The sequence below is a fragment of the Tachysurus vachellii genome, chromosome 19 (genome assembly GCF_030014155.1).
Source record: "Tachysurus vachellii isolate PV-2020 chromosome 19, HZAU_Pvac_v1, whole genome shotgun sequence".
NCBI lineage: Eukaryota > Metazoa > Chordata > Actinopteri > Siluriformes > Bagridae > Tachysurus > Tachysurus vachellii.
The window spans coordinates 5,620,682-5,644,450 of record NC_083478.1 but is presented as its reverse complement, the minus strand read 5'-3'; the positions used below and the strand labels follow the sequence as shown (position 1 = coordinate 5,644,450).

The following is a 23,769-nucleotide window of genomic DNA, read 5'->3' as shown; positions in this document are numbered from 1 at the left end:
TGAACTGAACTGCCATTTTATGTGATGCAGAATGGATTTTACTTGTATTCCACAAGGAAAGTGTGTAAAGTGGTTGGCTGCACACAATACAGACATAAACATCACACGGGCTAATTTTCTAATTAGATTATCAGTGTACAAACATAAATTACAGAAGAAACACAGAGAGGGGGGGGTGTTTCTCAGAAAAGATCAGCAACTAAACTGATTATGAGCTTATTAAATTCAGAACTGCAAAAAAGGACGCTAGTGTTAAATCGAATAGGAAGCGTTCAGAAACTATTATCCAGTACATGATTTGTTCCCTCAAAGTACAAACTATGCAAATATACCAACAAAGGTAAGACGGTGGTCCTTATTACACCTTGAAGTTTAAAAGTACACTGCATGCTCTATGGGGTTCTCATTAAAGGGGAAAAAAAAAACACAGTCTTGAGAGAAGCACCAGAATTTGTAGCCTGTAAATTATACTTTTGTTTTTTGTTTAAATCTGATCGTACATATTTAATTGAAAGGTCTGATAACATACTATTTGCCTTCTCAAAGAATCTTCAGTTACAAATATATTTTACGATCTCAACTAAAATGGTATCGTCCACACAACGAGGCGATTATTCGTTTTAAAATTAAAATTATACAGTCAAAGGCCAAAGCAAGTGTCATGTTAATAAGAATTATACAATATATTAGCAATTTCTATACTTTATCCTATTACCCATTTTTTTCCTTCATTGCATTGAAAGATTTTTGATAAGTTTTGCCTGAAGTAACAATAGCTTGAACATTTGTGCACAGTAGTCCTGATATCATATTTTAACATGACAGGAAATTAATTAGAAGGAATAAAAAATGGGGGTAACACTAAATCTTTAATGCAAACATCAGCCATTTTAATAGGAACACCTTAATGGTCATTTATGCAAATAGATTTTCGAGCACCAGACTACCGTATCGTCCCCCTGTAGTCCAGTCGCCTTAAGTCACCTAAATTCTTAACATGTTGTGCATCGTCTCACATCGTCTGTCTTTTCTTGTACAGTCCAAGCTAAATGTATAGTATTGTGTTATTAATGTCTGTACTTTTGAGTCACAAATAGCTGGAACCAAATTCCTTGTGTGTGTCAACACATTCTGATTCTGAATCTGATTCTGATTGTGAAACAGTTTTCTGCTCACCACGGTCATACGGAGTGTGATCATTTGGGTACTGTTTCCTTCCTGTTGTCTCAAACAAGTCTGTCTGTACTATTCTTGGCCTCAAGGTGTTTTATCCAAAGACATGCTTAGTAGTTGTTTTTTTTGTAAACATTAGAGACTGTCGTATGACTACTATATCAGCAGTTTCTTTAATTCTCAAATCAACCTGTCTGGAACAACAATATGACTCTTTTAAAGTCACTGAGATCACATCACTATCGTGATACAGAATCTCTTGACGTCTACCTGCAAGATGTGCGTTGTGCTGCTGCCATGTGATTGGCTGATAATGATCAAATCTATGGGTGTTCCTATTAAAGAGACTGCTGGAAATATATTAATATACAGATTTGTGTGCCTTTAATGATTATACATAACTACTTGCTCTGCAGTGCATTACAGAGAGTCTGTTCTCCCTCTTTCTCTCTTTCTTTGTCTTGTTTATACCCAATGTTTCTGAGGAGTACATACTGTTTAACAGACTCAGGCAGTGGAAGCTGCTTTACAGCTGTGGGGAGATACTGCACTCCAAGGCTGTTACGTACAGCGCAGCGGGCCAGATCCCTCAGCAATGCTGGCTGAGCCATCATGCCGGAGAGGCGTGCCAGAAGCTCTGGATGTTTACTAAGCTCGTGAGGCATGGAACCATCGGCCCGACGCACCTCCAACCTCCCTGCAGCGCTGCACAACAGCTCCAGACACTCTTCCTCCTGCTCAGAGCCCAGGCCACGTGCCAGCAGAGCCACCAGACGTGAAATGGGTGTCTGGCCCTTCAGGTTTGTCACGTGAACTTGGCCGCCATAGTCCAGCAACACACGTACACTCTCCAAGTTTCCTTTCATGGCAGCCCAGCTGAGTGGTGTGTCGTTGTTGTAATCACGTGCGTTAGGATGGGCACCGCTCTCCAGCAGCGCACGGACACACTCTGGGTTGTCTTTGAAGGCAGCCCAGTGTAGTGGAGTGTCCTTGTTACCATCCAGAGCATTGGGCTGAGCTCCGTATTCCAGCAGTAGCTCCACACAGCCCTCATCCTTCTCTGCTGCGTAATGCAGTGCTGTGCGATTGTAGCCATCTAAAGCATTTACCTGTATGCATGATACAGCATGAGGAAATAGTCTTGAACAGACAAATAAAATCAGATAATCATCTTATTCAGTGAAAGAAAACATGCCCAAAAAAATCTATAGCTCTAAGTTTATTTATTCCCTAAAGTGCTGCAATTCATTTGCCTCAACTGTCGTACCTCTGCACCTTTCTCCAGTAAAAGCTCCACACAGTCTGTATCAGCCACCATGCAGGCGCAGTGCAGGGGCTTCAGAGTGCCATGCATCCTGTTCACGTCGGCTCCCTGCAACGGCAAGTTATGAGAAACCTCCAAATAAAATGAATGCACTAGTAGTTCACGTGTACCTTTATGAACGTTACCTTGCGTATAAGATCCTCCACATTATCGTGTGGAAATGAGCGAATGGCAGCGATCGTTCGGATAAGCCTTTCCGAAAGGGAGTATTTACTCTGAATACTCTGCATGATGTACCACATAGTCGAGCTCATGTGGGTCAAAAGGACATCGCACCCAGGCAGGGTGACGCCTTACGTCTTGAACAAGCTTAAAAAACAAACAAACAAAAAAAACTGTATTCATTCATTAATTACTAAATGACATGAGATGAATCGAGATCAAATCAGAGGACATATCAAATGAGATGACAAGCAAGCAGCATAGACTCCCAACACTAATCATTACCAGACATCTGTCAATGTTCCAAATGTTACACAAGTACATCCTTTAAGTTGAAACAGAAAACTTTGGAGAAAAAAAACAAATAATAATAAAAGATTAACACTACTGAAATTCTGGAAAGTTAGTTTGGAAAGAAAAAGGTATTTATATCTAGTATGTTGACAAATGATGCTCCGTTGGAATAAATGGGACAGTAAACGATTCGATGAATATCCATATTCTCGCTGTGTTTATGTATTATACACATTTCCCCTGAAGAGTTAACAACACTGGAATTGTCATTTGTGTGTATTTTGATGAAGCTAAACTACAGCTGTACGAAAACTAAAGCGTTTGCCTACCTATTGTGTTAGCAAACGCTAAGCAAATTAGCAAACGCTTGAGGAGGCGCTTAGCTTCACAGCAAAACAATAACTTGTTGAACAGAATTACAGCTAATATCTCTATTTTACACACACACACACAGATAAAACAGACTTACCGGGTTATTACTTCCATACCTATAAACATAATTAAAAACTATAAACGAGTCAAAAGCTAAACGAATACAGAGCCGTTAAGCTACATGAATGCTAGTTAGCTAAGCTAGCTAGCTGTACATCTGTTTACATTTTTAGCCACTTGCTATTAGCAAATTTCCACGAACCAGTCGCACACAATTTGTTAATTAGATCACTGTTAAGGTAACTAACACCCCTAAATAATAAATGACCTGAACGTGATGTCTGACAAAACACCGATTCAGCTGCTTGGATGTTTTTTTTTTTTTTTTTTTAGCTTGGTTTGTTTTTGCTAGCTAGCCATCGTGGCTAACCGGCTAATGCATGAAAACAGCTTTAAACTTTTTTTTTAATGCGGTCTTTCGGTCAAATTCAAACTGGTATTCAAAACTCAAACTATTTGCCTCTCCTATTAAGATATGAATCGTATGAAGAAATAAAGTGGTTTATGGATACATGTCTGTGACAGGTGTTAGCTTGTCAACATGACTGATCTGAGCCACTTGTTTTCCCCTTTTATGGAGCACAAGTGACACAAATACATTATGATCTTTGATTTGAGACATAAAGGCTTTTATCTACATTTTTCTGACAAAGGCATATGAAATATAAAAACAAACAAACTCACTGATCAGCGATACCTTTCGAGTTTTACAGGTTAATCAGTCCAAAGCAGCAGCCTTTCGTAAAGAACATAAACACAGAAAGGGAGACTTTCTCTTGCGCGCGCGCTCTCTCGTGCGCGCACGCACACACGCGCGCGCACACACGCACACGCCTTTAGATATCAACAAACACTCCAAACTATACAACACACAATAGGTAAACACACACATCACACCGTGATAAAACTGTTCAACCAACTGTGGCAAGAAAATATTTTTACCCTCCCCTCTCTGGAAATTGGCAATTGCTTTTATTTGAAATATTTATTGTTATTATTATTATTAATTATTATTTTTGGCAAGTAAGACCATGCTTTTTAACTCAGAAAATGATTTCCTAAAGGTATTTTTTATTTATTTATTTATTTTATTTTTTATTTAAATTTGCGCTTTTCGTCCACATGGTCTGTTGCCTTGTGACTTACACATTTTCTCTTAACAAAAAACAAAGGGTACAAAATAAATAAGCATGTAAAAATTTTGAAAAGCATTTCTCCATAAACAGTTCACGTGAAGTAGGACGCATGTGTTTTTAGAGGGATGCCTTCAAAGAACCATGCAGGTAAAAGTGGTTCAGGAATCAAAAAAAAGAATTAATCCTGTGGTATTGCTCTCAAGAACCTTTATATTTCTTACGAGCATATTTAAAAATATGTAAATATCTGATTATCTAAAAATACCCAAAAGTACAGCTATAATTAGTTTCAAAATGGCTTCCCCATGTTCTTTACATACCGAGATCCCAAATATAGATGTCTCATGGCCCTGGGCTGCTTCACAGGACCTGAGACGTGCGAGTACAGGAAGCAGCATACACACACACACACACACACACACAATACAATAAATAATAAGCATACAAAAAATTGAACTGCAGTCTCAGTTTTATAAATCAGGTACTTCACATAGAACAAAAACACCAAAGAAAGAAGTGAAACTCCAAGGCCAAAACAAAATAATTTATTTTTTAATGACATTTTATGCAGACAGCTAGAATGTGCCATCTCCAACACTTTCAATCCATTGTTAAATTAATTCTTCCCTTTGCCACAGCAGCCCTAAAACCAATTAACAGTGAGAACCCAAACATTAAGGAGAATGCTATTCCTGTAGATTTCTGCAAGCCGCTCAACATCAATGTCATTATCTTATGCTTCTAATATAATTTCACATTACATTGACAGTAAGTTTTTTTTTTTTGTTTTTTTTTAACAAGTTAGTGCATTTTGTTCCATTACACTAAACCACTAGCTGCTCAAATTCATTAAGGAAAAACAAAACGAAAATAGGTGAAAACAATAAAAGCCCCAGTGATTTGTTATTTATTTACTGCATTACTAAACCTCTAGTAAATGCATCAAGTATTTTCTCTGCTGAAATCTCAAAAATATACAAATGTTAAATCTGTGATTCTCTCCCAATGTCATTTTGTACACAAGTCAGGAACATGGCCTACATAGACTGGGGAGGGCAATGAGGGCAGGGTCGGGCAAGAGGATTAAAATAAATTAAAAAGTCAATTTAAAAAAAAAAAAAAAAGAATTCAAACAGCAATACTGCATCTTCCTCCGATTACATTTTTTAAGTTAACAGCACCAGTTCACTTTCACATTGCTTCCCCCCACCCCCCCCACCCCCTTTGCTGCATTGAAAGCACATGCTAGCAAAGCCCATACAACTTTTTTTGGTACAGATGCGAAATGCACCTAGATCTTTTTTTTTTTTGAGAAGGTCACCGATTCAAACCATCTAAACATCAACACGAATGTTTCATTTGTGAGAATCAAGGACAAACATGTGGACAGGTTTCTTGAAGAATTTGCTGATCTTTCGAAATTGCATGAAATGACTGGTGTATGATAAAATGCCCAAGACCATCAATATGCAACAGAAAACAAAAAATAATAATAAAAAAAAGAATTAAATTCAAATTTGATTTCAATTGTCTGCACAAAATGTCTTACTTAAATTGACCAGCGGGAAATAATATAATTTCTATACTGCCCTCAAAGCCATGTAACAATTGTATCAGGATTTGTGGACAATCACAAGTGTGCTAGTCGAAGGTGGGGCGGGGGAGACAGCATAGCACTCACACTTTCAGCTTTTCATCCTGTATCCATTGTGCTTCGCATCTCTCAATGCTAAAGAGGAATGAACCGAAACAATTGCCGTTTTAGGATGTGCCAAAATTCAACCCAAATGTTTTTTTTTTTCTTTAACAGTGAAATCAACCAATTTCTGTACAGATGAAATAATAGTGTAGTGAAATCACTAGTCAATAAAATAGGCCTTGTGTTTTCCTGACCTAAATGACCATCACACACCTATGCACAATAGCTACTATTCATTATAGGGAGGGTCCTGATTTTTAAGAATAGCTTGTGGCCCAAAATGCAACCAAAAGCAGCTTCATATCTCTGCCTCTTAGCCCAAGCTGACAATCTTGTAAACACAGTCAAATGCCTGACTGCTCAGGAAAAATTGAGCTTGCTCAGAAGCAATTTTGGGAAAAATACACAAAAAAACCAACATAAAACAACTGAAATGACGAAATACTTGAGTGTCTATGTACCTGACTGATAGTGATTTTTCACAGGTTGTTGGTTACACAATCTAACTAAATAATAATTAAAGAAAATAAAGAGCGAGAAGAAAAAAAAAAAAGAAATAAAAGCAAACCAGTGATCCAGCATTACAATTGGCAGGCTCCAACCTCATGAAGTGATGTATATGAAGATCTACCGAAGCTCCACAAGCAAATGTCTTTAAGACATTTCTAAACGGCAGCTCCTCTGATTTGGTGAGCTTAGATCAGCCATGTCAAGCAAAAAAGAATTCAAAAATCCAGATCAACTCCAAGCCTCACTGCTGTTCCTAGCTATCCACCAATGCACTGAAGCAGGCTTTGAATTTTCTAAATGGGATCTAAATCCCAAACTGATTCCTCATTACTGCTAAATCAAAGAGAAAAGTTCATGTACATCTTTTACTCACTCCATAAAATCGCATTCCCAGTCACCTGCCAATGCGAATGAATTATATATAAAATAAAAAAAAAAAAGGTAATGTTAGTAGAATCCTTGCATGTCAAAGTGATATCTTTGTATAGGTACATGACAGTATTCATGTTCCTTTTTCTTCTTAGTGCATATGTTCTTTGCAGTCTACCGTCATTGTTTCAGCTCAACAACAGCATTGACCGCTCGGCTGTTATGACGCCCTCAGTCCCACAGCCTCCTGGTAAAACGCCCTCATATGGGGAAGGACGATGAGAAGAACGGGAAAAAATAATAAAAATAATAAAAAAAAAATTTTACATTCTGAGGGGCATTGTCACATTTAGAAGCGCAATTTTCCTATTTGATGACTTCCTTCAACAAGCTTCAATTATTTGATGCCCGTACACCATGATGTCTCCATCAGTGCATTGTCATTTCGTGAGATTTTCCTGTGGATGTGCTCCAGGCAAAAGAGGTGGCTATTATTTTAGATTTTTAAACTTTTTTTATATTTCATCTCTTTATATATATATATATTTATTTATATATATGTATATGTGTATATATTCATACATTTGTATGGATTTAGTCTTTACTTTGGCGATACAGGGGGGATGTTCTGCTCTTTGCCAGTGTGTCTGGAGGCTCCTTGTGGTGAAGTGCGGGGGGTAAACTGAGGACGCCTCTGCTGCTCACGGAGTTTGAAGCCTCCCGTACTGGCTCTGGGAGGGCCGTTGCTACGGTAGAAACTCTGCGAGTCGCGAGCCGGCCTGCCCTCCCGGCTCTTAAAGTCCCCCCCACGATCCTGAGGCCGCTCTGGCTTCTCGCTGCTGCCCGTCTGCTCGTCCACCTTATTTACACGCAGCTCCCTCAGAGGCTGTGAGGTAGCGCTGGCAGGACTGGGGCTGACCACAGGTGGAGGAGGAGGAGGAGGAGGAGGAGGGGGATCCTTGGGGGGGCGCTGGCACACCTCAGCATAGCTCAGTTTCCGAGGCTCCTAAAATAAGAAAACATTTTATGAAGCCTAAAATAAGTCCCGAGCTTAACATTAGGCAAATGGAAACTAAAGAATGAGCAGAAAAACAAATTAGAGTGTCAAACACTGATCGGGTGTTTAGCCAATAGCATGCTTTTATGGCAACTAGTGATGCTCCGATTGATCGGCCACCGATCATGATCGGCCGATATTGGTCAAAAATAGCTTGATCGGCGAACCCCAAAAGCGCCGATCAAAAAAGCCGATCACGTGACGTAAATTACTCGCGCGACTTTTTCACACGTGTATGCACGGCGCACAGGTAAACAACAGAGCGGAGCTTACAGTACCAGTGGCAACATGAGTTCTCCCGTCTGGAAGTTTTTCAAAGTGTCCGATAAAGACAAAGTTAGCCGTTTGCAATGTATGTCGTGATGAAATCCCTCGAGGTGGAAGCAAGCAACGGCATTTTAATACCACTAACATGATTAGGCATCTTAGAACACGCCATACAACTGAATATGACGAGTATGAGAAACTAAACCAGCCGAAGCCAACAACGTCCCCATCCCTCAACCAGCCGACTGTGAGTGATGCATTTAAACTAGTAGTGATGTGTGAGTGTGAGTGATGCCTTTTATGATTGAGACCTGAAGGATTTTGTACTCCGTGTTAATAGGCCGAGGCCCAGCATGTTTTGGTTTGAAACATTTTGTGGCCAATTGTTTAATTTTAATATATTAAAAATTTTATTTACATTTTACAAGTAGCCTGGGCCTATGTAAGCTCATACCATCCCAAGTTCATCTGGTTGGTAACTATCTGCTTGGCCTCCTTGTTTCTCTGCCTTGTTATTTATAAAGGATGGCATTGGCTTACAGTAGCTTTCATTATTTTATTTTTTGGATCTGATGTAGTTGGTTCCTCAACTACATCAGATGTTCATAATACTGTAATAATAGAAGAAAAAACAAACAAACAAAAAAAAAAAACACTTGCCATAGTTTCGTCCTTTGTGGCAGTAGCCAGTTTTGGTGTAACAATTTTTACATTTTGCTGCCAATTATAAAATGTAATCAGTGTATTAAGAGGCTACATCCCATTAAGCTGATCTGATGTGTGTTGGTCTGCCTGACCCCTCTTTCTTTGGAATAATTTTAAGTTACTCTGCCTTATTTGGGAAAGATGGCCTACAGTAGCCTTAAGTTCTCATTTTCTAAAATAAACACTTGGTGGTTCTTCAAGATCTTGACTGTAGCCTATTTCTGTTCTCAATACAGTTAATTTAGAGTTAATGTCATTTCTAAAAAATGGTGCAAACTCTGCTAGATTATAGATAAAAGATTCCCATTCCCCTGCCATTCTGTGATCGGCAGTGATCGGTAGATCATGATCTTGATGATCGGTAATCGGCCCCAAAAATGCTGATCGGAGCATCTCTAATGGCAACATACTCCAAACCAACATGCAACCATATACTGTAAAAGACTTGGGCTGCATATAATACCTATTTTTATATATAATAATTTTTGAAACCTTAGGACATAGATTGACCAGAATTTGAACAGAGTGTGAAGATTACTCATTGACCAGATTGAGGTGTGCAATATAATCAATCCAAGTTCTGTAGACAATGAATGCATTTACCAGTAGGGCGGGGTTGGAGTGGCCAGCGTTGGCCTGAGGGGTTGCAGGGGTGGCAGGACTCGGTGGAGTCTTAGAGATAGGAGCTTGCTGAGCCGGACTCTGTGGAATGGCTGATGGGGTGCTTGAGTTCACAGGCATGTCTTTATGGACCAAGGGCTCAGCTTTATCCAGTTTCTTCTCCTGAGGGGTTGCAGTTGCGCTAAGAAGCACAGGAAAAATAGAATAAATTTCAAACAGCATTCGAGTGGCGTGTTCATACAGTCACCCAATACAATACACACAAAGTTTAGACTTCATAGAGTGAAAGCTAATAATAAACAAAATTAAATAAGGGGCTATAAACGTGTATGATAATAGACCCCAGAATCAACATTATTGAAGGTCTTGCCCCTCTCCGTCATACCTGTAGCTAGCAGGGTCTGCAGCATGAACAGTGGGTTTGCTTGCAGTCAGTGCAGGTCTGGGGACAGTCTCCTCAGAGGCCGGAGCAGCTGCGCTCACAGTGGATTCTTTGTTTGAGTCTGACTGCTGAAAAGAGATTAACAACAAAATCAAATCTAAGGACTTCTCATAAGCCAGGAGGTTCCCAGGGGGTTTTCAACCTGTGTATAAGCAAGACAACAATCTGTTCCACTCTTGGGACTGGAAAGAGTAATGAGACGTGGCAGCTTATTACAGCAACACTGACATGTAGAACCTGAGCTCACACACACAAAGTACTTAAGAAAAGCTTGAACTCACCTTATCTCTGTTGAGACCCCGCACTACGTCAGACATGCGATTCTCTAAAACTGGTTCTCCCTGTGGGCTGCCTGAGCATCCAGGGAGTGGAGGGAAATTAGAAGGAGCCAGGTCAAATTTAGGTTGTGACACCTTAACTTCAGTGAGGGGAACTGGCCTCTGCAGAAGAGCACGCACAGAAAAAAGTCAATAAAAAGCACAAAACCTTATAATAAAAGAATAAAAAACCTGCAGGAACATGTGCATTACTATGGTTCGTTCATCCTCTCTCCTCCTCCTCGTTGCTCTGTACGTATTCCTCCTGTAAACACAAGATTATCTTTCAGTATTACAGTTTCCACTGTGTCAAAATCAATTATAAACTCAGATCCTGTATCAATAATGGCACTAATTATTTCTGTCTCTCCCCCCCGTAGAGCTTTTTAGGAATAAATCATGTATTACGGTGAAGAGGTTCCATACTTCGAGCAGCACGACTTATAAAATAAAGTCATGAAATCATACCGTCCCCGTCCAGCCACAGTACTGTCATCGTTTGGCTCAGCGGAGGTGCTCAGTTGTAGGAAAGAGGAGCTCAGCTCCGAGGTGGCCAGCACTGAGCTACTGTTGGCATGAGGCTGTGAACTGCGGAGACCGTCTACCACAGACACAGGGGTGACGTTGGAGGCCAGTCCGTCATTCACTCTCGTCTGGGGCTTCACGTGGTTCCTGCTTCAAACACAGGTTCGTATGAAATACAACTGCACCAAGCACTTGCACAGGGGACAATAAACTATTTACTGGGGCAGCATGCACTAACCACAATAAAATTAAATCATGTTTGCAAGCAAGTATGGAATGGCATTTGGTCAGAAAGCTATTCTCTGGCAATGGGCTAACTTTGACTTCTTTCAGAGAGCAAAATTCCTTTCCTAACACTACACATGGTGTGAATTAGAGTGCTGATTTAACTCCACTTAGATTAATATGCCATTATACAAGACTTTATAATTGTTGCTCTTCAAGTCAAATGTTAACACACCCACCAGAGAGACACTTTGTCCCAAAAAACGTTGCTGGCCCGTTAAGGTTACAGGAAGGTTACACTTCCTCTTAAAGCTCAGCAACACCGACAGAAAACATTAGATATAATGATAAAGGAAAGACACGTTACTGATCAGAAATTTCTAGTTCCCATCAAAACAATGTTGGCCAATTGAGTCGAATAATACTAAAAATCAGGATTGGTGTGATTACCACATCAATGCAAAGTAAAATCATTAAGATTAAAACATGCCAAAAACTAATTTTTTCCTTTTAACCGTTGGATGGTCGAGTTATTTCTGAGACAGGAGAAGGATGGAGTGATGATTAGACAAATAATATTTGTATAACTGCAACAGCTGTACCTGAAGGCATTTATTACATTCTTTCTTGAATAGAGTGGGACACTGTGGGGACAATAAAAAAAGACAAGGTAAAAGAGTGTAAAACTTATAGGTTGTATTTAAAAAAAAAAACCCAACCCAAACAACTAGTTAAGTGGTGGACAAATCAAGCATGTGACTAGCAGATTTTGAGTGGGGCGGGGATATTTCTCTCTCTCTCTACATGCTAATGGCATTTGGGGAGAAGGTCTTTGTTCATCCTGGTGGTGAAGCTTTAAGGCATACAACCACAACTGCATGCTGTGCTACACACATCAGTCGACGTGTGGAAGATTTTACTTAGCGAATTAATTACCAGGTGCTGGTGACCTGATAATCAAGCATAGGCTACCACGAAACAGTTATAAATCCCTCCTGCTTACTAACAAGGATTAAAAAAGCTACCACTTAAGTCACATCCGTTAGGTTTCCAGGCAACCAGAACAAAAGCCTCAGCAGGTTTTTCTGGCCAAGTGGGCTAGTTTAAGGCTATAACTTGTCCACCTCCGCAGGTATAATTTAAGATTTGTAATATAGTTACAAAACTAAAAATCATTCAATACAGTCAAAAGTTTATGAAAAGAAAAAAAAAAAAAATGCTCAATAATCATATTGCACTCGGTACAGTGCAAAACAGTGAACTAGGTAGTCTCGCAACCTCTTGTACGTCTAGATAAAGGAACTTCAAAATGACGAACCGGTTTCTGTTGAAAGGGCGTCCAATGTTGAGAGAATTGGAACCAGTTTTGTAGTGTGCAGTCGTGCCAAATCCATTGACAAACCCGCTGTTAGGAAAAGGTGCCTGTGAAAAAGTTGACGTGTCAGTCAACAAACTGTATGAAAATAATTGTAGTTTGTGAACTTAAACTTGCACCATAAATACACAAACACTTAAAATTGACGTGACGTATATATGATTAAGGTCTCACCAGAGGAGTCTCGAAATATGGAGTAGGTGATGGAGTCCAGGTGGGAGGGACAATGCCGTAGAGATACTGCTGCTGAGGGCTGTATATAGGTTGCATGAAGAGTGGTGAGCTGTACTGGGACTGTGTGTGAGACTGCGGCTGATAGACACTGCAGTCCAGGCTGCGGTAACCGTTCTTTGCAAAGAAGGTATTGATGGCTTTTATTCTGGCCTGTGAACAAAAGCACAAGAACCAATAGGCCAAATTTCTTATGCAATTCATTTTCTTTTGTAAATCTAAATGAACGCAATTACACTCACCATAATGGGTTTTCCCTGAAATGTTTTGACTTCTTCCCTTAAGTATTTATATGCCTGAAGAAACACAGGAGGTAAAGATGAAGAAAAACATTGTTACTTGAGAGAAAATGAACACGCTCTGAATCGAGACTCACCTGTTGAGCATCCGTATCCGACTGGAACGTGATGTACCAGTTATTGTTGTGCGCAAACTCCACGCTGATGACCTTCGGACAGTTGTCGTTCTTAAACAACTCCTCCACCTCCTAAATAAAAACCCCAAATCACCAAACCAGAGGTGTAAGTAGATGCACACAAAGCGTATTCAAACACCATGAATTTCCCCCCCACAAATCAATAACGTTAATACCTCCACAGGGGTCGTTTCTGGAACCTCTCGCAGAATGATGATGCAGCGTTTGTGATTTGGCCGCACCTTCTCCCCCTTTTCATCCACTTGAACCATAGGAGATGCTGTGCAGAGCAAACAAGCAAATTAAAGAGTGTCACACAACTAGCTGTTCAAATTAACACCTTTTATAGGACACCGCTGCTGAATTTTGAAGCTGAAATAATCAGGCGTTTATATTAATGCACCCGCTCTAATACGTTATGGTTATTTTATAGCATTCACACGTTCACAGGGACTTGATGCTCCATATAATCTATTGCTAAAAGTGTGTTAATTTTAATTAAATTTAAATTTTAATTTAAAGTTTATTTACTTAAGTGTTAATTTTGGAAGGAAAGAAATGCAGAAAGATGCAAATTCCTTATAGTCTTTAGCATAGAAAGCCTTCAGATTAGGCCACAGTTTATAGCTGCTATAAAATAAAATCAATTACTAATAAATTGCTGCGGTATAGAAAAAAATAAACATTTCAGTTATTTATCGTCTTCCTACAAGAGGACATTTCTGGAGGATACGCCCTCACCCAAACTGCCTAGGTCACACCCTATTAGGCGTTTTTAATTCACGAGTCAGCTTCAGCAGCTGCTTTATCCTAAACAGAACGTTTTCCCTGTACGTAGTTTTTTTATTTGTAACACGTCATGCTTTTTTTTTTTTTTTTTTAATTTGACTGCTGTCCAGTCGGTGCAATCTCTCAGACTCATGAAAATTGTTTTTGCTGTACAGTTAAAAATTGCCACCGTCTAAAAGCATTACAAGGCCAAATTACACTACGTACAGTTAGACTGAGTCGAACAGTGCGTGAATGCATGACAGCACACTAGGATGAAATGTGTGAAATGATAAACAAGAAACAGAAAGAAAAGAAAGTGGCTTCAATGAAAATAGCAAGCAGCTAACAAGTAGGCTGCCTAAGCTTATTTTAGCCTGTCAGCATTATGATAAGATGTTTATTGTAAAAATAGTAAAGAGTTTGTCCTTGTTTGACATTGAATTTGGTAGAGTTGCACACAACAAACTAGGAGGTTAATAATGCATTTACTAAATTTAGTTTTAAGCGCAACTTGTTACACCATAGTATTATCTAATAAACAAGCTTCTAAATGCAACCCACTTCCACAACCATCTATATAGAACATTAATGATCAAATGTGTGAAGGATTTATTCATGTTTAATCGCAACACAGACACTTACATCTCAACACATCCAAGATAAGATCCAAGTCTGTGGTAAGGACTTTGATTCCTTCCATACTGGCAATGGTCCATATTGGCACAAACTGATCACTGTCCATTTGAGAAATCAGGTAAAGATCTTTCGATAAGTTCTCCCTGTCAAATAGAGAAAGAGCTGAAACATGCACATTCGGCAACCCGGTGAGAATTGGCTGCGAAGCCTTTAAATGTTGCCCGTACCTGCTGAAGCAGAATTCCAGCTCTTTTTTCAGAGACTCGCGCAAGCTTTCTGCAGAGAGAGGCTGATCTTCAGACAGTTTGGATTCTGTACAAGAAAAACATGCAGATAGAGCAGATTGTGGCAATTATATTCCAATAAGTACAAGAACAACTCAGTGATGCAACAGTGAGGGTTTTTTTAAATAAAGGTTGAATGGAATCAGTGTTTCACTGACCATTACACCCAGTCAGAGGGTTTGGGTCAGAAGGGTCCATGCCGTTGACCACTGCTGCGGCCGTGGTGCTGCTGTCCACGAGACCTGGGAAGCCAGGTGTGTATGGTTTACATCCAGGGGACTCTGAAGAAAGAGAAAAAGGTGAAGCCAGCCTAAGACATAGCATATCATTCTTTACGATAATATTTACAGCGTTTCTGATCAACCCGTTACCTTCAGTTATGTTTGACTGGGACCAGGGGGAAGCCTCGGTGGCATCCACAGGAGCCTCACTGGGCACAGCAGGCATCTCCTGCCACACTTTGGCATTAGGGTTCAGACCTGCTCCCTTCGAGGTCACCTGGACACACACAAAATGGCAGTCACATGCACAGCCCATTACAGTAAGATATGAGAGTATATTCCATTTTCTCCCACACTTCCCATTCCTGATAAATGAAGGTGATACAGGTCCCAGTCTAGTTTTATCTGATTATTCTGTAAAATGTGATTTGCAAATCTCATGTGTGCAACCATACTATGTCTGCAAAATAAATAAGAAAATGGATGAATAAAACTTAAAAAAAAAAGTTCTTTCGAAAGGAGGATTTCCAAATTCTCTTTAAACCAATCGGCAGCCAGCAGTATTTTCAGCTCAATCATATTCCTGGTTCAGCTCTCATGGTAATCAAATTCAGTACCCATTCATGGGCATGGCACAGCTCACTCGTTGGTGGACATGGTGACACTATTGCCCCTTTTCCACCGAGGCAGTTCGAGTGCTGGTTCGGAGCCAGCGCCTAATTTAGAACCAGTTCTTTCTTTTTCGACACCCAAAGCACCGGCTCTGAACCAGGAAAAGTGGTTCTTAAGTAGCACCAAAACGTTGTTGGTCTAGACTTAAGAACCGCTTGCGTCAGGGGCTGTGGGTGGGGCTACTGTTAGTGATTTATTTGATAATGTACCTTAAGGCTAACTTTTTTCTGTGTTAATGATAAAATAATGTTATGTACTTTCTCGATTACAACCTCATTGAGCTGCATGTACACGTTGGATTCACCACGTTTGGATGCCAATGTAGGTTCACAAAGCCGTGAGCATTAACAGTAAAGCAACATCCGCCATTGTTGTGTTTGCCGCTGCTGCGCTAACGTTGCTGGGAAACGTGACACGTATACAGTGACGTCAGACTCGGCTCTGTGGCGGCTCTCTAACTGATGGAAAGGCAAACCGGTTCTTAGAAGGATCGCCAGTGGAACAAACACCAGCACTAGCTCTGAACCAGCACCCAGTTCTTTTTGGTGGAAAGGGGGCATGTGTGTGAAAAAAATAAAGGTCAAAGATGACATGATATTACCTAATTATTAAATGTTAAACGTTTAGAAATGTGGTTTTCTAGCTTTTTAACAGGACTGAGGAAAAAAGCATATTGTATACAAAATGACAGAAAACAGGACCGCGAACCAAGCCATGTAACAGTGAAATGAAGACAAAGTGCCTTATTTTACCCCTTAACATTTGACAATGGAATAAACAGTAACTATAAAACAAGAGTATCAGCTTTCACCAGCAGTGGTAAACTGTTACCAATAAACAGATGGAGAAGAGTCACATGGTGCACAGTGGTACTTCTACTAAACTGATGGAGCAGATTACTGATTGCGTAAGAACCCCCCCAATGCTGGAGCCCACAGAGAGCCAGCTATCCTAACTATTCACTAGGAAGATAAAATAGTACACCAGCAAGCCTCACTTTTAAAAAGTAGTAATACTAGAAGAGTAAATAATTTAAAGCTACATTCATTTCCCAGTTTATCAGCTACATGATTTTATCAGGTAGGAGCCATGAAAGTCACCTTGCAGGTACAGAGGTACTGGCTGTAATTTACATCTTTTGCTGTGTACCATGCAACAGCCCCCACTTCTCCAAAGAACCAATGCTGATTGAGAATGGGCCATCACTAAAATAACTAAAGGGGGATGGTTCTGTGATACAAGTGCATCAGGAATGGTGCCGGGGCTTGTGAAAACACCTCAGCGTCACTTGGTTTAAGAAAGAACCTGAACAAAAGCTGTACTGTGGTCAGAAACCGACAACAAATAACAGATTATTAAACAGAAGTGGTGCGCTTTAAAAATTAAATTATAGTCTCCCAACTGTACACCTACTTTGAGAACTAACAAGGAAGGTGTACCGGTGGCATGTGCACCACGTTCACACAGATTTCCTTCTAAACTGTGTAAAGGTTCGTTTGTTTGTTTCCTTTGGCAGCAGTACAAAAGCAGTGTGGAAAAATTGCTGTGAACAGTGAGGCATTCTAGTAAAAAAAAAAAAAAAATTAAAAGAAACGTTGAAGGTCAGAATGAAATGTGCAGCTATTTTTCTTCCTCGTTGCTCTCAGTGTAAGCCCTTCTACCAAAAGGCGGAATTTAATTACAGAGCTCCAGTCGTGTGAAAGTCTGGTTTTATACAAAAGTAAAAATAAATAGTAATGTACCAAGATGATGCAATCATGCTATTTACTTGAGATCTTTTGCACCTGTTGTGGACTGCTCACAAGTTCGCCTGAATCGAGCCCAGACTGCTGTTAATTCAGGTCCTCTGAACCGGTCATGGGATCAAAAAAATTGGAACGTTTTCCAATAGACCAATTGCAATAAACTCTGGACAACAACACCATGAATGTCAAAATGACCAAAAGGTACAATGTGCACCAAACACATTTAACAGGGTCAAAGTGTTAAGATGTAATAAGGATAAGAAACAACCAACTGTTGGTCCAGGGGGACAATGTTTACTACAAACGTTCCCCATCAAGTGAGCCAGTAATTAAGTTCTAATGACAAACTCCGTCATAACTGCGCTTCTTTCTGTAATTTTAAAAGGCCTGTGTTTAAATTATGATGGTCACTCATGTTCGATAACATTTTATGTACATTTCTGATATTCTAATGACAAAAAAACAAAAACCTTCATGTTTACAGTACGTATAGGCCTAATGACGAAGAACAGGACCTGAATAATACTCAGAAACCATTTGAGTGAAATCAACAGTTATTCTATGAAAATGATGCAACTTTTTTTTTTTAAATAAAGAAAAGCTACAGAGCTAAAGCCATTTTAGTTCCATGGTAGTTTGGCTGTAGGTGTTTAACACTATTTTTGGTTGCTACAGACTACACGGAGCATGCAACAGACTACACCAAGCATGCAATTTTGTACCATTTATGCAAATGAAGTAATAGTAAAAGCATATATCTATATGCGTATGTCAAATCCCACACAAGTCCCACACAATAACGCAAAACGTTAGTGTTATGTCTCACTTTTTGATGCAATATTTAAGCAACGAATAGACAAAGTTACCCCAAGCTTTGATTCATCAACTGCAGCAACGCATTTCAGTGGCTGCGATTCAACACTAGCTCACAAACTGAATTCAATTTGACTTGATCTGATGCAGTTTGCCCAGTCACATATTTAAGTGTTTCAGCTGAAGGCCCCTCATTAGACAAGAGAATATTTACAGGGCAAGTCCAAAAAGGAGAAAGGTCTCACAGACTAAAACATGTTTGCCCTTTCTTGTCTGATTTGCAAAGCAATATGGCTTGTTAAAAACTGCATTTAATGCCCATGGGTTAAATTCAAAATACATCTCATATCATCAGTCAGGAGGTAACTAACCAATACAAAACATGTATCTACACCAAATAGACTAGTTTATGGCTACAAATGGCTATTTACCAACAACTAAGCATTAAATCATTAGCACATTTGCAGCAAAAAAAAAAGAAAAGCATAAATATATTTAAAAGTAGAATCAATTACATGTGCTGTAACAAAAACCCAGAAATGCTTGAATGATTATAGCACCTTCTACACTTACACACTTATGATGTCAGAGACACACACAGATGACAGACAGAGAGACTCCGACGACAGACACATGACCTGGACATAACAGTGGGGAGAAGAAAAAAAAAACGTTGAAGGGGAAAAAGAAAAAAAAAATCATAATCCAAGATAAATTTGCTCTGTATAACAATTAAAAAGTAAATTAACAGTGTTTTCTAAATCAGAGCTGAAAAGCCCAACTCAAAGCCAGCTGAAAAATTCAGGAGAAACAGACTTCAATTTCTTCATTATACGACAGTCACCAGTGTGACCTTTAGATGAATAAATGTCTGGAACAGCAGCTTTATCACGTTCCACACTAGATTAGAGTAACACTAGCTTTGATGGGATCCATTTTAGACAAAATTGTTCATTAAGGATGAGACGGAAGTTCCTTACAACCCTCGACATTTCTAACAAAGTGCAGCAGTGACGTATGTTAAGGTATAGCTTGAAGTTTAACCTTAAACTAGAGTTAAATAAAGAAACGCTATAAGCAAAATACCAATTGAAAGCTTCAGACCTGGATTTCAAACTGCTTAAAATTAACCCAATTGGCCATCAGGTTTGCAGCTAACATACAGGTCTTTTTTATTTGCATAAACACTTCTAAATGTTTGGTGTATCCACTGTCTATACACTATTTAAAAAGTCTTGCCCAACACTTTATACCTATAGCGCATGCCGTAATCTCGATTTTTCCCCTCCATTAGATTTTGCCACAAACATTTTGACATGCCGTGTGTGTCTGCATACAAGGTGACAATGCTTGAGGTGTCTTTACAACGCAGACTTCTAGTAGTGCAGCAAGTGGCTTTGCAAGCTTTGTTCTCGTGTTTCTGTGGTGATGAGGTGTGACCACATAACCTTGAAGTGAATCATGTTTAAAGCTAAGCATATAGCCAACAAAAACTACTTAGCCAAAGTCAATTAGGAGTGTATTTTTCTAAACCGGTCCATAAGCTGCAACAAAAATCAGAGACTTATGAGCTATTAACCAGTATTCTGTCAGAGTGCACCGATTTAATTTGCCACAAAATTCCCATCAGACACGCTGTTGCTTCTCAAACAGCTTATACCTGCCCCTATAAAATGCCAGTGCACTCATTCATGTAAAGCATTCTCTATACCATGTTACACATGTCTCCTGCTTTGTGTCAGACTGGCCTACAATTTCAGGGTTTAACTGAGTGGAAAGGGTTTCACCGAGGCCCAGGCAGAATAGGCAGACAAACAGGGGTACATTGCTAATTAATGGTTAGACTCTACAGACACACACCAAAAAAAAACAAAAAACAAACAAACTAACATTAGATTTTCAGATGCGATTTTGTCACACCAATACCAAGAACATCACTGTTTGAAATTTCTGTATATGATGGGAGCAAGTTGATTCAACACCCCAAATGTGTCTTAGAATGCTGCATAAACAAATGCACAAAAAAGTCTAGCAACTCCATAGTTTTCTAGAGTTGCTTCTGTAGCACATTTTTGTCTCTTTGAACCAAAGACTATTTCAGTGAGCTTTTATGGTCTGGCCAGTGAAGTGATGACATGACTTGTTTGAAAAGCAGATGGCAGAAGTAGATAAATGAAAATCTGGGCTTATTACTCCTGCTCAAGCTAAAAACTGTTCTTGTTTGTTCAGAGAAAAGACGCACATCCGGACAAAGAAATAAAATAAATAAATCAGTGTATTACATACAGGTGCTCAGATATAAAGAAATGTCGTGTACATTAACAGCCTGTGTGACATTTAAAGCATACATTTATTCACTTTCAGGATCTGAGTCAAAGTCTGAGGCTTAAATTACTAATCTGTACTAATCCATATTTTCAAACCAACTAAAGATTGTTAAGAAATGCAGCGGCTGAGTACGATCAAATAAAAGCAACCTGGATCAGTACAGGTCTGATGGGGTGCGCTCACACAGGAAACTCATGCTCACACCGCCACGTCTTCACCCATGGCACTCGAGCATTTAAAAGTAACACTTGTCCACTCAATAATTAGTTGCATCTACAGAGCTTCGAGTAACAGTTATATTTTACCGTACAAACTGTAGAAAAGTAACGGTTTAGAATCGTATAATCTAGCGTCACCTGGACGAGAACGGGTTCCCTTTTCGACTGGTTTTCCTCAAGCTTTCTTCCTTGTGCTGTCCGAGTTCTTCTTTGCAAAATGCCAACACGTGTTAACAGACAAGCCGATAGTGTGTTTTTTTTTTGTTTTTTTTTATCTCAGATGAGCAAACAAAGAGCCAGCCTATTTAAAGTTGTATTAGGTCAGATTAGTTTTATTTGCACCCCAACCACCACCACACTCCACAAGATTAGGTGTCCAACAGTTAGCTGTGTGACCGAGTGATTCCCACCAACGTTAATTAAGCCCCTTCTCCTGGATCTAATGTTTTAATAATAAAAAAAAAAACCCAACAAACTGTCAGGAAGCAGATTGCAAACAGGTTCTCTCTGTGAACTAAACACCTAAGATGTGGTCTTTAAGTTTCTGGTGTGTTTTAATCATGTTTAATAATTATTTTTTTTTAAATCAACAATTGCATCTTCTCACTCTTTATTTAACGTGTATTGAGTAATGAGTAAGTACATCGCCCGAGACACTGGAGGCAACACTAGTCCTGATGTTAACTCATTAAGGTTTAAAGAGACACTCTGACCTAGACGTCTGTCTCTCAGCTGCTCTTTTAAAAAAGCAGAAGTGCAGATTCATGAAGCATCATCTCGTGATATTCAACCGTGAATCCAAATAGTATGCGTTCTGCTGCAGGGCCACTGATCCTAACACCGGTCCCCACCTGACTAAAAACAAAACTGCAGCACTAATTAATTTTTAGAGAATCAGCCTGGTTTTTTTCAGCACGGCTCCAGCTTGTGATGCTGAAATATTTAGTAGCCGGCACCATGTCACATGGCAGTGGGGGCGCAATTGTAAGCAAGCACCTGCTCCAAAAAAAAAAAAAAAAAAGAAAGAAAGAACGAAAGAAGAAGAAGAAGAAGAAAAAAAAAAAGAGTCGTTTCAAAAACAGCTGTTGCTCACGATCACCTTTAATTGCGACCGTGTCGTGGTTAAAAGACTCCTGTCGTTTAAATGAAGTTGTTTTGAATGTGACTTGCAGCATTTAGTCAACAAAAACAACCACCACCTCAGGCCTGGTCACACAGCAGATTTCTAATAAAGTGATAAAATCATTCACACATCACAATACAGCAATAAAACCCAGACTTTAAAACATCTGATGATGATACAAAAATCTATCGTTCTGAATAATTGGTCTAAATTTGAGTTAGTCCATGAGAGATATGATTGATTCAGGAAAGCTTTATTAGCATCTTACAGGCCTCTAATGATGGCCGACCTGACATTAGCCTCTTAGCTTAGCTAACTAACTCACAAGCAAAATGATTACCTACAATGATAGTCGTGTCGCTGACAATCCTGCTCACAAATTAAAACGACTACGCAGTTAATCTGTAGTTAAAAAAAAAAGCACAGGACACCGAACAACACGGCTAAGGTTTAGACGTCTGCTAGCATTTTAATTCATTAAACTGACGCATGAAAGTGCGCAGAAGCAACACGTTGTGTGCGTGTCGACGAATAAACTATAAACGTACACACTGGGGGTCTTATTTAAGGTCTAAAGTTCACAACAGAAAATAAATGAGTCATCGACAGTCAGGCTAGCAAGCAAAGCCCGATAACCTGACTAGCGAGTGACGCCATGACCGTTTAGCTAGCCGTGTTAGCAAGTGAGCCCGAATTAAAACCTAGCCTTATTTAGGCTAACACGGCTAAGTGTTACACGGTACACTTTCTACGCGAGCTTTTTTTAAACGCTCATTTATCATTTGGTGGTGAAGACTGAGAGGTCGGAAGGGAACAGGAGCTAACATTAGAGGAATTAAACGCCAGGCCTTGACTCACCATACTGGCCGCCTTTGCAGCCGCGACCTCCTCACAGGCTCTTGGTCCCGGTTCCGCCTCCCCGCGGGCTTCCAGTCCCGGCTCGGCCTCCTCCTGCAGCGGCTCTCCGCCCTGGTCTGAATTCATCGGCCGCTCCTTTCGTCACTTCTTCTTCTTCTTCTCCTCCTCCGTCCTTCTCTCTCCGGCCTCTCCCACGTGTGTGACCGCCTTTTTGTCTCTCGCTAACTAACGATCCCAATCAGCAGCTACACAGCACTCAGATGTCGTGTTTATCTGCGTTTACGTCCTCGGCTAATTCTCAGACATACGCTAGCTCGCGTGCTACCTGGCTAGCTCAGGCTAGGAGCCACCGTAGGCTAGCTGTCCTGCTAGCTAGCTAGCTGACTATCAATGCATCGATAATATGCAGCAAACTCAAACGGGCTGTGAAACGAACGACGAAAAGCAAGCGCGAAAAACTCCACCTTCGATCCTAAACGGTCTTTCTCGCAAACAACGCAAGCGCCGATGCCGTGCGGTTCATTCCGTAAACGGACAACCCGAAGCGGACACGCAGGGGACACGCACTTTGCCTACGAGCGGGCAGACATTAATGCGATCCGCCGCCGTCCCGACTTCCACCGCGACCTCTTGATGCCCTCTGAAGACTCCCTTTAACTTCCGGTTAACAGCGACCGTTTTTTAAACAAAGATCCAATCAAAAATTGCACCACACACCCTACCTAGTTGCCCTACACAGCATAGGAACGAATAGCTTTTACTTGGTACATGTAGTGCACTATATTTATAAATACATGCATTTGTCTCTCCTCCCTAACAAC

At 40.0% G+C, this 23,769-nt stretch overlaps 2 protein-coding genes across 6 annotated transcripts; both read right to left on the bottom strand.

The window, feature by feature from the left end:
* asb8 (ankyrin repeat and SOCS box containing 8) lies at nucleotides 1-4,202 on the bottom strand. 2 transcript variants are annotated; one of them, XM_060894286.1, is made up of 4 exons: nucleotides 4,083-4,202; nucleotides 2,623-2,806; nucleotides 2,441-2,545; nucleotides 1-2,282 (listed from the first exon to the last, which is right to left on the bottom strand). In XM_060894286.1, the coding sequence occupies exons 2-4, from the start codon at nucleotides 2,749-2,751 to the stop codon at nucleotides 1,575-1,577; spliced, it is 942 nt and encodes a 313-aa protein (XP_060750269.1). In that variant the 5' UTR covers nucleotides 2,752-2,806; nucleotides 4,083-4,202; the 3' UTR covers nucleotides 1-1,574. The 2 variants fall into 2 exon arrangements, with proteins under 2 accessions (XP_060750269.1, XP_060750268.1); XM_060894285.1 differs by having other exon boundaries at nucleotides 4,070-4,184.
* An 842-nt stretch (nucleotides 4,203-5,044) lies between these two features.
* On the bottom strand, nucleotides 5,045-23,601 carry larp4aa (La ribonucleoprotein 4Aa). 4 transcript variants are annotated; one of them, XM_060893497.1, is made up of 17 exons: nucleotides 22,949-23,601; nucleotides 15,342-15,468; nucleotides 15,129-15,251; nucleotides 14,914-14,998; nucleotides 14,693-14,829; nucleotides 13,456-13,559; nucleotides 13,241-13,351; nucleotides 13,107-13,160; nucleotides 12,808-13,017; nucleotides 12,577-12,680; nucleotides 11,861-11,902; nucleotides 10,977-11,183; nucleotides 10,722-10,773; nucleotides 10,473-10,631; nucleotides 10,135-10,256; nucleotides 9,732-9,930; nucleotides 5,045-8,105 (listed from the first exon to the last, which is right to left on the bottom strand). In XM_060893497.1, exons 1-17 carry the CDS (start codon nucleotides 23,072-23,074, stop codon nucleotides 7,701-7,703), a joined length of 2,367 nt encoding a protein of 788 aa, XP_060749480.1. In that variant the 5' UTR covers nucleotides 23,075-23,601; the 3' UTR covers nucleotides 5,045-7,700. The 4 variants fall into 4 exon arrangements, with proteins under 4 accessions (XP_060749480.1, XP_060749478.1, XP_060749479.1 ...); XM_060893495.1 differs by having other exon boundaries at nucleotides 10,135-10,259; nucleotides 22,949-23,600; XM_060893496.1 differs by having other exon boundaries at nucleotides 10,135-10,259; nucleotides 10,977-11,180; nucleotides 22,949-23,599.
* Between the last annotated feature and the right edge of the window lie 168 nt (nucleotides 23,602-23,769).

What these genes read in the sequence shown, in the direction of transcription:
- asb8 (XM_060894286.1), bottom strand. Translation starts at nt 2,751, where the DNA reads ATGAGCTCGACTATGTGGTACATCATGCAGAGTATTCAGAGTAAATAC. An exon ending in TGGAGGATCTTATACGCAAG is followed by an intron (nt 2,546 to 2,622) that starts GTAACGTTCATA and finishes TTGCCGTTGCAG; the next exon opens with GGAGCCGACGTGAACAGGAT. An exon ending in TACTGGAGAAAGGTGCAGAG is followed by an intron (nt 2,283 to 2,440) that starts GTACGACAGTTG and finishes TCATGCATACAG; the next exon opens with GTAAATGCTTTAGATGGCTA.
- larp4aa (XM_060893495.1), bottom strand. Translation starts at nt 23,074, where the DNA reads ATGAATTCAGACCAGGGCGGAGAGCCGCTGCAGGAGGAGGCCGAGCCG. An exon ending in CGCCCTTTCAACAGAAACCG is followed by an intron (nt 11,903 to 12,576) that starts GTTCGTCATTTT and finishes TTGTCCCCACAG; the next exon opens with TGTCCCACTCTATTCAAGAA. An exon ending in ACTGTGGCTGGACGGGGACG is followed by an intron (nt 10,774 to 10,976) that starts GTATGATTTCAT and finishes TTGTGTTTACAG; the next exon opens with GAGGAATACGTACAGAGCAA.